General features: G+C 41.9%; 1 protein-coding gene across 2 annotated transcripts in view; it reads left to right on the forward strand.

The window, feature by feature from the left end:
• PPP4R2 (protein phosphatase 4 regulatory subunit 2) overlaps positions 2,380-13,200 on the forward strand; it is a 53,300-nt gene continuing 42,479 nt past the window's right edge. The window contains exons 1-2 of one of the 2 annotated variants that reach the window (XM_021069219.1): positions 2,380-2,658; positions 3,662-3,743. In XM_021069219.1, the coding sequence (XP_020924878.1) occupies positions 2,625-2,658; positions 3,662-3,743 (116 nt within the window). In that variant the 5' untranslated portion in view covers positions 2,380-2,624. The remainder of the gene's footprint in view (positions 2,659-3,661; positions 3,744-13,200) is intronic. The other variant, XM_021069220.1, reaches the window with a different exon arrangement.

Genomic DNA, 13,200 nt, shown 5'->3' on the forward strand with positions numbered 1-13,200 from the left:
ACTTCTGTCTCATTTCAAGGTCCATGTACCTATAGTTTTTCTCTTTAAAAGTTTCTCCTCTCCACTTCACTTATCAACCTTCCTCTTAGAATTCAGCTCTTAGCTTAAACACCACTACTTCCTCTGGGGAAACTTTCCCGATTCCCTTAGGCTGTCACTGCTTTGTGCACTTTGTCTCCTTTAATGGACCTTATCCAGTTTTTGGAAGTCGAGGCATCTCTAAGTGAGGGGGACAGCTGATAAAAAGGAACGAAACAAGGTGGAAGAAATTAGCATGGACGTTCTTTAACAGAAAGTTCCAGAAGAATTTTTTGGCGATCGTGGCATTTTTTCTCAGTGTTGTACAGCACAAAAGCCACTAGCCACTTGCAGCTATATTGCACATGAAATGTGGCTAGTTTGACTGAGGAAATGAATATCATTGAAGAACTCATGAACTGAATTTTAAATTTTATTTAATTTTAATTTGTTTAAATTTAAACACCCACACATGGCTAGTGGCAACTGTATTGTTCCACAGATGTCTTATGGGAAGACACCTGCCTCAAGAGAGTACAGGGGCAGAGAGAGTGGAGGCTAAGCTTTGCTACATAGAGCAATGGCTCCTTCAGACTGGAAGAAACCGCAATAAACTAAATCTAGTGCCTCTGAAGTGCTGGCCAAGTGTAATGGTGCACCCCCCATAAGACTATTTATAATTTGAGCAGGATGCTTGGAACAATGAAATGGTCTAAAGATATTCCAAGACTGGTTCTCTTACGGCCAAATTGAGAAAAGTTTTTTTTTCTTTCTTTCTTTTTTTTGTTTAGGGCCACACACACAGCATATGGAGGTTCCCAGGCTAGGGGCCAAATTGGAGCTGTAGCCACTGGCCTACACCACAGCCACAGCAATGCCGAATCGTTAACACACTGAGCCAGGCCAGGGCTTGAACCTGTGTCCTCACGGATACTAGTCAGATTTGTCTCTGCTGAGCCATGCATGGTGGGAACTCAGAGAAAAGTTTTTTGGGTTTTTTTTTTTTTTTGTCTTTTTGCCATTTCTTGGGCCACTCCCATGGCATATGGAGGTTCCCAGGCTAGGGGTCGAATTGGAGCTGTAGCCACCAGCCTATGCCAGCGCCACAGCAATGCGGGATCTGAGCCAAGTCTACAACCCACACCACAGCTCACAGCAACGCTGGATCCTTAACCCACTGAGCAAGGTCAGGGATTGAACTCGCAACTCCGTGGTTCCTAGACGAATTCGATAACCACTGAGCCATGACGGGAGCTCCAGAAAAGTATTTTTTTTTTTTTTTTTTTTTTTGAAGGAGGGCTTTTGCCTACCTCTGCCACCTGGGGTCAGGGTCAGAGCCACTATCTTTTCAGAGGGTTAATAGTTACAGTGCCTGTATCCAAATTCGCAGTTTCAACACCAGTCTAGATAATAGCCTTCTGCCCTCCCTTCGTTTCTTGGCTTTTTACTAGGCTTTGAGAAGAGAAGGTGGAACAATTCAGTATCTTTTCCTTAAAAAGCTCACAGACAAGAGAAGATAATAAACATGGCCACACACTAGCTGGTTGCCAGATGTTCTAGGCTCTGCTGCTATTTTGCCAGACTAGCTAGCTCTCTGTGCCTCAACTCTCCCATTTGTAAAATGTCAGGGCAGGAGAGGACTTCTGAGGTCTCCGCCCTCTCTGACTTCCTGGGCACTTACATAATGTAATCAAAATTATAATGATAATAATAACAGCCGCATTAGCAGAGCCGCATTATGAATTCTAGGCATCGCGCTCCATGCTCCAGTGTCATTTCACTCAATCCACAGGACTGTTTTGTTAACTCCCATTTTGTGGATAAGAAAACTGAGGCTACTTGAGTTTAACTAACTAGGTCACACAGTAAATGGTAAATAGTAAATAGCAGTTGGGTTTTAAATCCAGGGATTCCGTTGCCTAAGCTTCTAATCCCTTTGCTGTGTGCACTGCTTCTCTTCAAGGGTGGATCAGTGAGGAGTTCTGGATTCAAGCAGGGAGGTATTTTTGTCACGATTATTAGCAATGACTGTTTTTTTGTGCGTACTCTGACCGCTATACTGTATACGGTGGTCCATACTAGCGCCCTCAGTGTACAGATGGGGAAGTGGGATTCAGGCTCAGTAAACTGCTCAAGGTCACACAAATAGCAAATGACAGGGGATCATATCCTGGAGGTCTGCCCCCACCCTCTCCACCTCCAGCTCAGCTCCCGCACCTCAAGCGCCGGGTTAGGGAAGAAGCAGAGAGGCCGCCGCGGACCAGGTCTGAGGGCTGGCTGGGTCTGCACGCCTCCGCCGCGCACGCGCTCTCGGGCTCCGGGTCCGGGCGCGCCGCGGGCGCGAGGACGGCAGCTGGGAGCGTGCGCGCGGTGACGTGCCGGGCGCCATGTTGGAGGGCTGGTGGTAGCGGCTCGGGGAGGTGCTCGCTCTCTCGGTCTCGCTCTCTTGCTCGCTTCCCCCGGCTCCCTTCGGTGCCCCCCCCGGTCGCCTGCGTGCCGGAGTGTGTGCGAGGGAGGGGGAGGGCGTCGGGGGGGTGGGGGGAGGCCTTCCGGTCCCCGGGAGACCCGCGGAAGGAGGCGGAGGCTGCGAGGGACTCCGGGAAGCCATGGACGTCGAGAGGTTGCAGGAGGCGCTGAAAGGTGGGGGTTGCTGCCCCCTCTCCCTTCCTCTCAGTCTTCGAGGCCCTCTCCTTTCTCCTTTTGCGGCGGGGGGCTCCGCGGGCCTGGGCCGGGCTGGGAGGAGGGCGCCCTTCACCAGCTCCCCTCCCCCTCCCACCTCCCCAGGGGCGGGGAGCCCCGTGGGCAGCTCCCTCCCGCCCCGCTCTGGGCTTTGTGTCGGCCGCCGGCGTCTGGGCTGGGGGAGGGGAGCCGGGAAGCCTTCGCTGGGGCCCCGGCCCCTCTCGTACTCCCCGAGCCCGGGTCGTGGGCCCTCAGCCCCCTCCCAGGCGAGCTTCGTTCTCCATCAGGCCCCCGCACGCCGGACTTCGTGGGGAGAGAGAAAGTAAAAGGTTTCGGGGGGTGGGTAGAGGGGCGGCAAAGCAACTTTCAAGTGTCTCTCGGAAAGCCTTTTTCGGGGCCTCTGAAGTCATTTCTTAACGCGCCCTAATTTTAAGGTGGTTGCCTTCCCCGCTCTGAATTGGCAGGCTGGCCTTCCATGCAACAGGCTTGGGAACAGTGGTTCTCAAACTTAGGATAGCGTGATTTCAGCGTTTTGAGAAATAGGCGTTTTTGGGAGATAGCTACAAGAGGTAGTTGGTGTTTCTTAAAATGTAGATTTATGAACGTACCTTAAAAACAATTTGTGGGCATCGGGATCTGGGGTTTGTATTTAATCAATCTCAGATGGATCTGGTCTTGGTGTTCCCTTGGACCACACTTTGAGAAGCATTGCATTAAGGATGGTTTGTGGAGAAATTTAGTGCCCCCTTTAGGACGAGTCTTGTTACCTGTGAAGAGGTACATTTGAAGTCGAACTAGGAGAGTCAAGAGGTGGATATTTGGTTGAGAGGCTGATTTTTAAAAATTTTTAAATTGATGCTTAATATGAGGAAGGACTGGGAGGAAAGTTTGTTTTTAGAGGACATTGGAACTGGTTGGTGCACTTTGAGAAATACTAATAACTTTTCTTTCTTTCCTTATCTAGATTTTGAGAAGAGGGGGAAAAAGGAAGTTTGTCCGGTCCTGGATCAGTTTCTTTGTCATGTAGCCAAGACTGGAGAAACAATGTGAGTGAAAACACGTAGTCGTTGTTATAGTTCAATGTATCCTTCAGAATTGCTTAGACAAGGGACTAAAGTCTATTTCAGAAGCGTTGAATAATTCATCTGTCTAAACTGTACAAGCCCAGTAATTTAAAGCATGTGTTAAGTGTATATAGCTTTATTTACTTCATAGTGCTCTATAATGAATTTTAAGAATTTGTTAAAATTTTCTTTGTGCGTTTGCACATGTAGTATTTATTATTCTCGAAGAGCTAGAGAAAGGAAGACTGCATATTCCATTATGACCACTTTTGGCCATAACAAACAGGCTTATTTCCAGAATTTTGTGGCTTTGATTCTGTTTCAGATTCTTTTGGTGGTATTTTCTCATATTGTCCAGTATTCAACCTTTTGTTGTTGTGTTTATATATGTGGGTGCTTGAAGTTTCACTTCTGTTTATTCTCTTGAGCTCTTAGGGTGATTATCTGACATATTCCAGATGCTACAGTTTTGACTGTCCTGTAAACTTTCTAGGATAGCTAGCTTGTTAACATATGCTCAGCATTTTATTAGGCTTGTTTCCAAATGTTGTGATGAAGTTGAGAACTGTTTCCAAAAGAACATTTTAGTTCATTGTTGTGTGTGTAGTTTGTTTGCCAGGAGTTTTCACACTGAGTCTACGTTTATTTGTAGAGAGAAGTGCAGATTTGGTGATTTACTTGTAATCTTTGTGTGAGGGATAGGGAGCTGGAAGGGGAGAGGTTTCTTTGGATGTAGTATTAAAAGGGGGGCTCTTTTTGGCTCCTCTATAAATGCCTAGTTTTATTTATTTATTTATTTATTTTTTTGAGATCTAATAGAAGAGTATTAGCTTCCACAAGTGATGTGTACTTGCTTTGGCTTTATTACCAAATGTTCGTTTCTCACAAGATTGCTTACATTTGCAACTTAGCCTTCTGATAACTAGCCTGATTTTAGAAAGAAAAAAAAAAAAACTATTTTAATGGTCAGGCAGGCAAGCTGAAACTCTTTAGTGCTTATTAAAATTATTAGTCATCTTAAGAATGTGACATGATATGTTCAATCTTAAATTTTTTATCTAGTACTTTTAAAAATGGAACCCTTTACGGGAAAAAAAAGGCAAATTTTTGCCTCAAAAGTACAGTAGCTCAGATACCTTGATTTAAAAAAATTGATGCAGAATGACTGATTTGTATTTGTATTGGTTGCTAGTGATCCAGACTTTTACCTGTCTACAATATCAAGAGGAATAGCATTTTACTTTCAGAGTTTTGACAGACAAGATTATTTGGAGTTAAATACTTAAAACCTCTAGGTCTATACCAACTGCCTTCCCATTTTGATAAAATGCATTGACCGTAAATGCGTAAGTAGTTGAAAGTTTCTATAAGAAAGCTTTTAAATATCCTGTCTGACTGGATCACTAAGTGCCTGGGGAAATTTAACCTGATTTTTCTGGACAATTATTTTTCCTGATAGAGGACTTAAGAGGTCATCAGTTGTCTCAACCCTGTCTCTTGTCCACCCCCACCCTCCAATCCTTAGGGGTTTTTTTACATTTACTAAAGTATTTTGTATAAAAATGATTGGTGGTGTTAGTTTCTTCATGGAGTTTGGAAAATATTTTAAAATTTATGATTGAAACGGTTTTTACATTTAGCTTTTATTTACCCTTTGTTGATTTTTTAAAAATCAATATGGGCATACCTTAACTTTTGATACATTAATTTGTAGTTTCTGTCATCATTTACGGGTAAACTGAGTTTGGTCTAACTTGTAACATTATAAACATGAGAGTGAAGACCTAAAGAATAGCAGTTCAGATCTTTTTAATGTTAGGTTGGATGGGTCCCTTAATATTAAGAATTCTGGGAGTTCCCTTCGTGGCTCAGCAGTTAATGAACCTGACTAGGATCCATGAGGATGCCAGTTCAGTCCCTGGCCTTAACTCAGTGCATTAAGGATCCGGCGTTGCTGTGAGCTGTGGTGTAGGTTGCCGACTTGGCTTGGATCCCTAGTTGCTGTGGCTGTGGGGTAGGTCAGCACCTGTAGCTCGGATTCAGCCTCTAGCATGGGAACCTCCATATGCCACGTGTGGCCCTAAAAAGGAGAAAAAAAAAAAAAAAGAATTTTGGGACTTCCTGTTGTGGCGCAGCAGAAACGAATCCAGCCAGGAACCATGAGGTTGTGGGTTCGATCCCTGGCCTGGCTCAGTGGGTTAAGGATCCAGCATTGCCATGAGCTGCAGTGTAGGTCACAGACGTGGCTCTGATCTGGCATTCCTGTGGCTGTGGTATAGGCCGGCGGCTACAGCTCTGATTAGACCCCTAGCCTGGGATCCTCCATATGCGTATGTGCAGCCCTAAAAAAAAAGACAAAAGACAAGAAAAAAAATTCTGTAGTTCTCTTTGTTTTCATTGATACGTTATAGCAAGAAGCACAACAAGAGGTATGTAAACCTTTGTTTATGGGCAAAAATTAGTGACAGTCTAGGCTATTTATCTTTCATTTAAAAAAATTGATTTTTAGCTGTTTTTAGCTTCAGAGATATTCTAGAAGTTTAGGTTCTTACTGAGGAGGTTGTAGGAAAAATTACAGAGCATTGGAACAGTTTTCTTTCTAGTCTATTAAAAATTACCTGTAAACATCTAATATGGGAAATTGGGAGATGCCAAGACATGGGTTATTGAATGGTATGAAGAGAAGATTCCTTGAAGCAATCCCCAAATGAGTTGCTTTTGGCTACTTCAAAAAATTATTTTTGTGTTGGTAAGTTTACTTTCTCCTGAAAATGGGACATTTCCTTGAGCAACACTTTTCTGAAGGTAACAGTAAATGCCAAGTATAAAGTCCTGAATAAGCAGATACACATGTGGTAGGTTTCCGTCATGAATTTAAACAAATGGGTTTTAATTGCAGTTATTCTATTTGATGGTCAAATTATCCCATATTTGGCCAGTGGGAGCCCCTTCTACTTGTTTTCCAGAGTCATTTTGACTTGACCCTAATGGTTTTTGATAGCACCCTTACTTTTCTGTTACGAGAATATGTTCTAAGCTCATTCCTGTCCCAGATCTGTAATCAGCCGTTTCTCAAGAAGCCCTGTCTTCTTTAAGTGGGAAATGGTGTTTAAAAACTACAGCTTGGGTGCTAGAGAAGCTTTTACTGAGTTTGTCATTGTTTCTAGCCTCTTCAAGAGACAGAACTAGATAAACTACTTCATGAATCATACTTTAATTTCTTCCAAACCAGTAATCATGGTTCTTAGGGACACGGGTTGGTAGAATTAGGGTATCCCATAATTATTGACTATATCTAACAAAGTCTAAAAATCATACCAATACCATTAATATAATTACTAAGAACATAAAATTTTTACATATGGTCTCCCAATTTCTAGCTCCTGTATAGGAAAACTACTTGTTATCTACATTATCTGAGCATAAAGCTGTTAAACATAATTTTCCCTTTTAACTGTCACTTAGTCCTAATTTTACAGTGGTTAAGTATCCATTGCTTTCTACCAGCCTGTATATCAGTGTCCCTAGTCAGTTTGGCTGTCTGAAGCTCATTCTTTTTTTCGGGGGAGGGTCTATTTAGGGCACATGGAGGTTCCTAGGCTAGGAGTCCAGTCAGAGCTGTAGCCGCTGGCCTGAACCACAGCCACAGCAGCGTGGGATCCCAGTCACATCTATGACTTACACCACAGCTCATGGCCATGCCACGTCCCCAATCCCAAATCCCCAGTCCCCAAATTGAGGCCAGGGATTGAACCTGTGACCTCATGGATACTGGTCAGATTCGTTTCTGCTGAGTCATGATGGGAACTCCTGAAGCTCATTCTTTAGTAGATTATTTAGGCAGGGCTCATGAGAACAATATGTCTTGAGTGAGTTCTTGTATGTTGCTAACAGTTTGTCTATGCCCTTTATTCTTAAAGGTCAGTTTGGCTGTAAATAAAATCTTTGGTTTACATATTTTGTCCTTGAGTAGCTTAAATGTGTTAATTCCAGTGTTCCCCCCCAATTTAGAGTTACTGTCAAAAAAAATCTGATAATCTGATTTCCTTTACCTATAAATCACCTATTCACCTTGCCTCAATTCCCAAAGGATGTTTTCTTTAAGGTGCAGTAGTTTTTCTAGACTATGTTTTCGTGTTGGGCTTTTTGGGTCGGCATACTCAAGTATGTGATGTGCTCTTTGAACATGTATTTTCACATTTAAAAGAAAAATTCAGGAAAATGATTCTTGAATTATTTCCTTTGGCTTTCTTTTTCAGGGATTTCTTGTATTTCTGTATTGAATTATCTTTGCGTATCTTCAGTATTTTTTTATTTTGTCCCGGAGTTTTTCCCCTCATTCTTGTTTTTAGGAGAGAACTTTACTCAATAATGCTAGGTTTTTTTTTGTTTTTTTTGTTTTTGTTTTTGTTTTGCATTTTTTTAGGGCCACACCTGCGGCATATGGAGGTTCCCAGGCTAGGGGTTGAATCGGAGCTACAACTGCGGGCCGACGCCACAGCCGCAGCAACGCTGGGTCCCTTAACCCACTAAATGAGGCCAGGGATTGAACCCGCAACCTCATGGTTCCTAGTCAGATTCATCTCCTCTATACCACGAAGGGAACTCCCAATAATGCTGTTTTTTAAAGCTTCATTGATGGAAAACAGTTAACTTCATTTATGGAAAATATATGGTTTGGTAAATTTTGACATCTACACTCAGTGAAAAAAAATCACCACACTCCAGATTGACAGTATATCCATTACTCTGAGAAACGTCCTCTTGCCCTTTGTAATCTTCCTTTTGTGTGCTCTCCTCCCTCAGGCAACAAAAGATCTGCCTTTTGTCATTGTAGATTATTTAGCATGTTCTAGAGTTCTGTATAAATGGAATCATGCAGTATATTCTTTGCCTTTTTTTACTCAACATAATTTGAGATTGATCCATGTTGTTTAGAAGTCAACAGTTCATTCCTTTTACTTCTTAGCATTCATTGCATGAATATCCTACTTTTTTGGAGGTGAGGGGGGTGTGCAACCGAGAAGTAGAAGTTCCTGGCCAGGAACTGAGCTGCAGTTGCATCCTGTACCATAGCTGAGGCAACACCGGATCCTTAACCCTCTGAGCCACACTGTAACTTGCAGATACCCTACAGTTTCTGATTTGTTCACCTGTTGATAGACATTTGGGTGATTTCTAGCTTTTTCTTTGCCTTTTTTTTTTTTTTGGTCTTTTTGCTATTTCTTGGGCTGCTCCCGCAGCATATGGAGGTTCCCAGGCTAGGGTTCTAATCAGAGCTGTAGCCCCTGGCCTACACCAGAGCCACAGCAACGCAGGATCCGAGCCCTGTCTGCAACCTACACCACAGCTCACAGCAATGCCGGATCCTTAACCCACTGAGCAAGGCCAGGGATCGAACCCGAAACCTCATGGTTCCTAGTCGGATTCGTTAACCACTGAGCCATGATGGGAACTCCCTAGCTTTTTCTTTGTTAAAAACAGAAACAAAAAAAACTGCTATGAACTTTTGTGTATATGTCTTTCTATGCATTCTTTTTTCTTGGTTAAGAACCCAAGGGGAGTGGTTGGATCATGTGATAAGTGTATGTTTAACCTAAGAAATGGCCAAATTGTTTTCTAGTGTGATTGTACTAGTTTGCTTTTCCACCATTATTAATGGGAGTGGAGATCAGTTTCTCCACATCCTTTCCAACACTTAGTATGGTTAGTCTTTCTCACTTTAGGTGTTCTAATAGGTGCACTGTGGTTTTAATTTGGATTTGCCTAATGACTCATGATGTTGAGCATCTTTTCATGTATTTATTTGTTCTTTGTATATCTTCTTTAGTGAATTGTTTCTTCACATCTTTGTCCATTTTAAAATGGGGTTTTCTTATTGGCTTTTAAAAATTTCCTCCTTTGAAGGGCTCTTAACTGCATTATCTTTTATGATCATTTGCTCTTGTATGGTTTCTAGTTTAGTCTTAATCTCATGAAGTAATTTTTTTTCCTCTTCTAATTGTTGTATTCTGTTGCTTCATTTTTCTGAGTTTCTCTGATTTTGACTTCTGTCATTTTTCTGTGTCTTTAGCTCATTTTGAAATAGTGTAAGATTTTGATCTGTTTTTGAACAAGTCTTTCCAGCTTCTCCTTGCTATCCTGAGGGATGTTATTCTGGTCCTTACTTTCCTTTTTTTCTTAAAATGATTTTTTTTTTTTTGGCTTTTTCCTTTTTTTTTAGGGCCACAGCTGCGGCATATGGAGGTTCCCAGGCTAGGGGTCAAATCCGAGCTACAGCTGCTGGCCTACACCACAGCCAGCTCTGAGTTGTGTCTGCAGCCTACACCACAGCTTGCAGCAATGCCGGATCTTTAACCCACTGAGTGAGGCCAGGGATCGAACCTGCAACCTCATGGTTCCTAGTCGCGATTGTTTCCTCTGTGCCACAACAGGAGCTCCTCTTACAACGATTTCGTATTTGATTTGTCCTTGATATTTTTCTCTTGGTTCATTTTTATGTGATACCAGTTTTCCTGAATGTTGAGGAAGAGGCATGGTTCAGAGTAGCTATTCCATAACTTCACAGCGCTCACTCATTGTTTTTGTGAAGTGTTAAGAATGTGGAGCTTGCTTTCAAAATTTCTGGACTCTGTTTTCCTATTTTTATTTGGACCTTATCTTTCCTTCATCTCTATTGTCCCTTTCTCTTGTCTGTCAGCTCTTCTCTGCTTGGGAGCTCTGGTGGGTCACTTTCAGGAGCTCATGGGAGCAGGGCTGCTTCTCTCTTCCAGCATTAACTGGACGTCCTTTCTGTCCACTCCTTACTAGTGTGGGCAAAACTTTTCTTAGTTTTAGGTGCTATTCTCAGATTGATCTGCCATTATTTCTTGGGAACTACTGGCTCTTTGTGGTTCTCTTATTTGTAGGCCTTTCAGATTCACTACAGCTTGTCTGTTTTCTCTTGTAGAGATTCTCTTAATGTACAGATTTTTTGACCATCAGTTTTTCCTCATCCACTTATTTTTTGGGGGTTTCTGAGACAATCTTGTCAGCTAGTTTTGTTGCAGATGTTTTTGTTTATTGGCTTTGGTATTTGCTGTCTAGTTATGTCTGATATATAGGGTTTTGGATAGATGAAAAATTGTAGCACCTCTGCCATCCTCTCAAAATTACACTTTTTAGGAGAACTTTTTAAGCCAGTCCTTATTAAGATAGTACCTCATAGTATGAGTATGTAGTACATAGAAAACTTAGGACACTGCTTAGTAAACAGAGTAAATGATCAGAAAATTGTAGTTGTTGTTATGTTGATAATGCTTACATTGAGTTTGCATCCACCACCCCCTGCAGTTTCAAGCTCTTTATGTTCAGCAATTTTGACACAGCAGTAAGAAAATAAAAGTTAAGTTACTTAGTCATGGTAATGAACAACAAATCTGCATTATTGTAAGTAAAATTTCCATAAGTTCATGAGATCCATCTTCTGTGGGCTTCTTGGGAATTTTTGTTTTGATTAACATAATTTTTATTGAACACTTCAACATTATTTCTTTTTTTAAATAAAACTTTAATTTTAGTTTTTATTTTTTTAATGGCTACTCCTGTGTCATATGGAAGTTTCCAGGCCAGGGATTGAATCTGAGCCATGCTGCACCCTTCACCACAACTGTAGCAATGCTGGATCCTTTTATCCACTGCACTGGGCCAGGGATTGAACCCACACATTTGCAGTGGCCCCAGCGGATTCTTAACCCACTGCACCAACAGCGGGAGCTCCCTGAACATTATTTCTAAAATGTCAGTTTTAGACATATTACTGTCACATACTTTCTTACTGATTTTTCCCACATTCTTAGAACATCTGTATAATTACTTACTTAATGCTCTTTTTTAGGTCAGCTTACTTTTTAACTTTGATGATTAAGATAGGACCATGAGGGAGTTCCCACTGTGGCTTAATAGTAATGAACCCAACTAGTATGCATGAGGATGTGGTTCAATCCCTGGCCTTGCCCAGTGGGTTAAGGATCTGGCATTGCTGAGCTGTGGTGTAGGCTGGCAGTTGCAGCTCTGATTTGACCCCCAGTCTGGAAACTTCCATATGCTGCACATGGGGCCCTAAAAAGGAAAAAAAAAAAAAAAAAAAGACCATGAAGAAAATTATAGTTGTTTTCATTTGTTTCATCACATATTGCTGTTAACCTGATGTGTTATGTATGCTGCACAAAATCTACTTAATGATGTGCTAGAAGCTAGGCATGCCAAAATCGTTTTCTTACTAGAATTAACCGGATCTTCAGTCTTTTTTGGTGTGCAGGTGGGTTCGTATTTTCCGTGTTCAGTCCAGATTTTTACTAGTAGTTGGTTAGTCCCCTAATTTCATGAGAGTTAGCATGTGGTAATGTCATTTTTAGAAGGAGCGTGGCTTGATTTTGAATTTAACTTGGCAGCTTATCGGTGCAAATTAGGGCAGATCATTTGTGAGTTTGTATCCTCAGTTGAAAAATGGGGTTTACACCATATATTTGCCTTGGCTATGGTGAGGAATAAATGAAAATATGTAGCTGTAGACAGTAAAATTTGGGAGATAATAGAAGTTAGGATGTTCTCTCTGTTGAGCATGCAGCAAGTCTGGGGTACTGCATCCTGTGGAAGGGGCTCTGGTTTGAGAGTTAGGAGAGCACAAGACAGACCTGGATTTGAAATCCCAGCTCCACCACTTGATTACTCTGTTGCCAGGGCTGACTTCTCTGTGCCTTAACTTCCTTGTAAAATACGAGTAATAAATATATCTTAAGGATGTTGTAGAGATTCACTGAGTTTATAAGTGTATAACGTGGTGATTAGCACATGGTGACACCCCCCTCACCCCTGCTACTATTTTAGTCTCCGTTAAGTCACTTAAATTACTGTGGGCCACACTTCCCTCATATACTAAGTGAGGAGCTTGTAAAAGATGATTTCTAAGTTTCCTTCCAGGTCAGAAGCCTATAGGAGTCTATGTTTGTGATAGTAGTTGCCCCAGTGGTATTGTGATTAGCAGTGATTAAAGGTGGGGCACAGTCACAGTGGTTCTTAAATGTCTACTGATGGTGAAGATGTTAACTGTTGGGAATGTGTTTGGTGACAGTGAAAACATTGAAAATCATTTGTCTATACTTAGATGAGGGAGAACAATCAATGTTACTTACCACTGACTCATGAGAACCACAAAGGGGCTTCCCAGAATGCCTGTCTTCACGTTACCTATTTGTACATGTGTGGTTTTTACCTTCATCTAGAGATGCTTTTTGTACCTTCCAGTGAATGAGGGTTTGTGATGCTTATTGTGGAATATTACTGGAAGCCTGTCACCAACTTCATGTTGCTTCAGAATTTCTTGTTAGTAAGAAGATAAGGAATTTATGGTCCAGAATTTACAGTGATTTATTTGCCTCTGTTTTGTGGACTGTAGGTT

Source organism: Sus scrofa, chromosome 13 (genome assembly GCF_000003025.6).
Source record: "Sus scrofa isolate TJ Tabasco breed Duroc chromosome 13, Sscrofa11.1, whole genome shotgun sequence".
NCBI lineage: Eukaryota > Metazoa > Chordata > Mammalia > Artiodactyla > Suidae > Sus > Sus scrofa.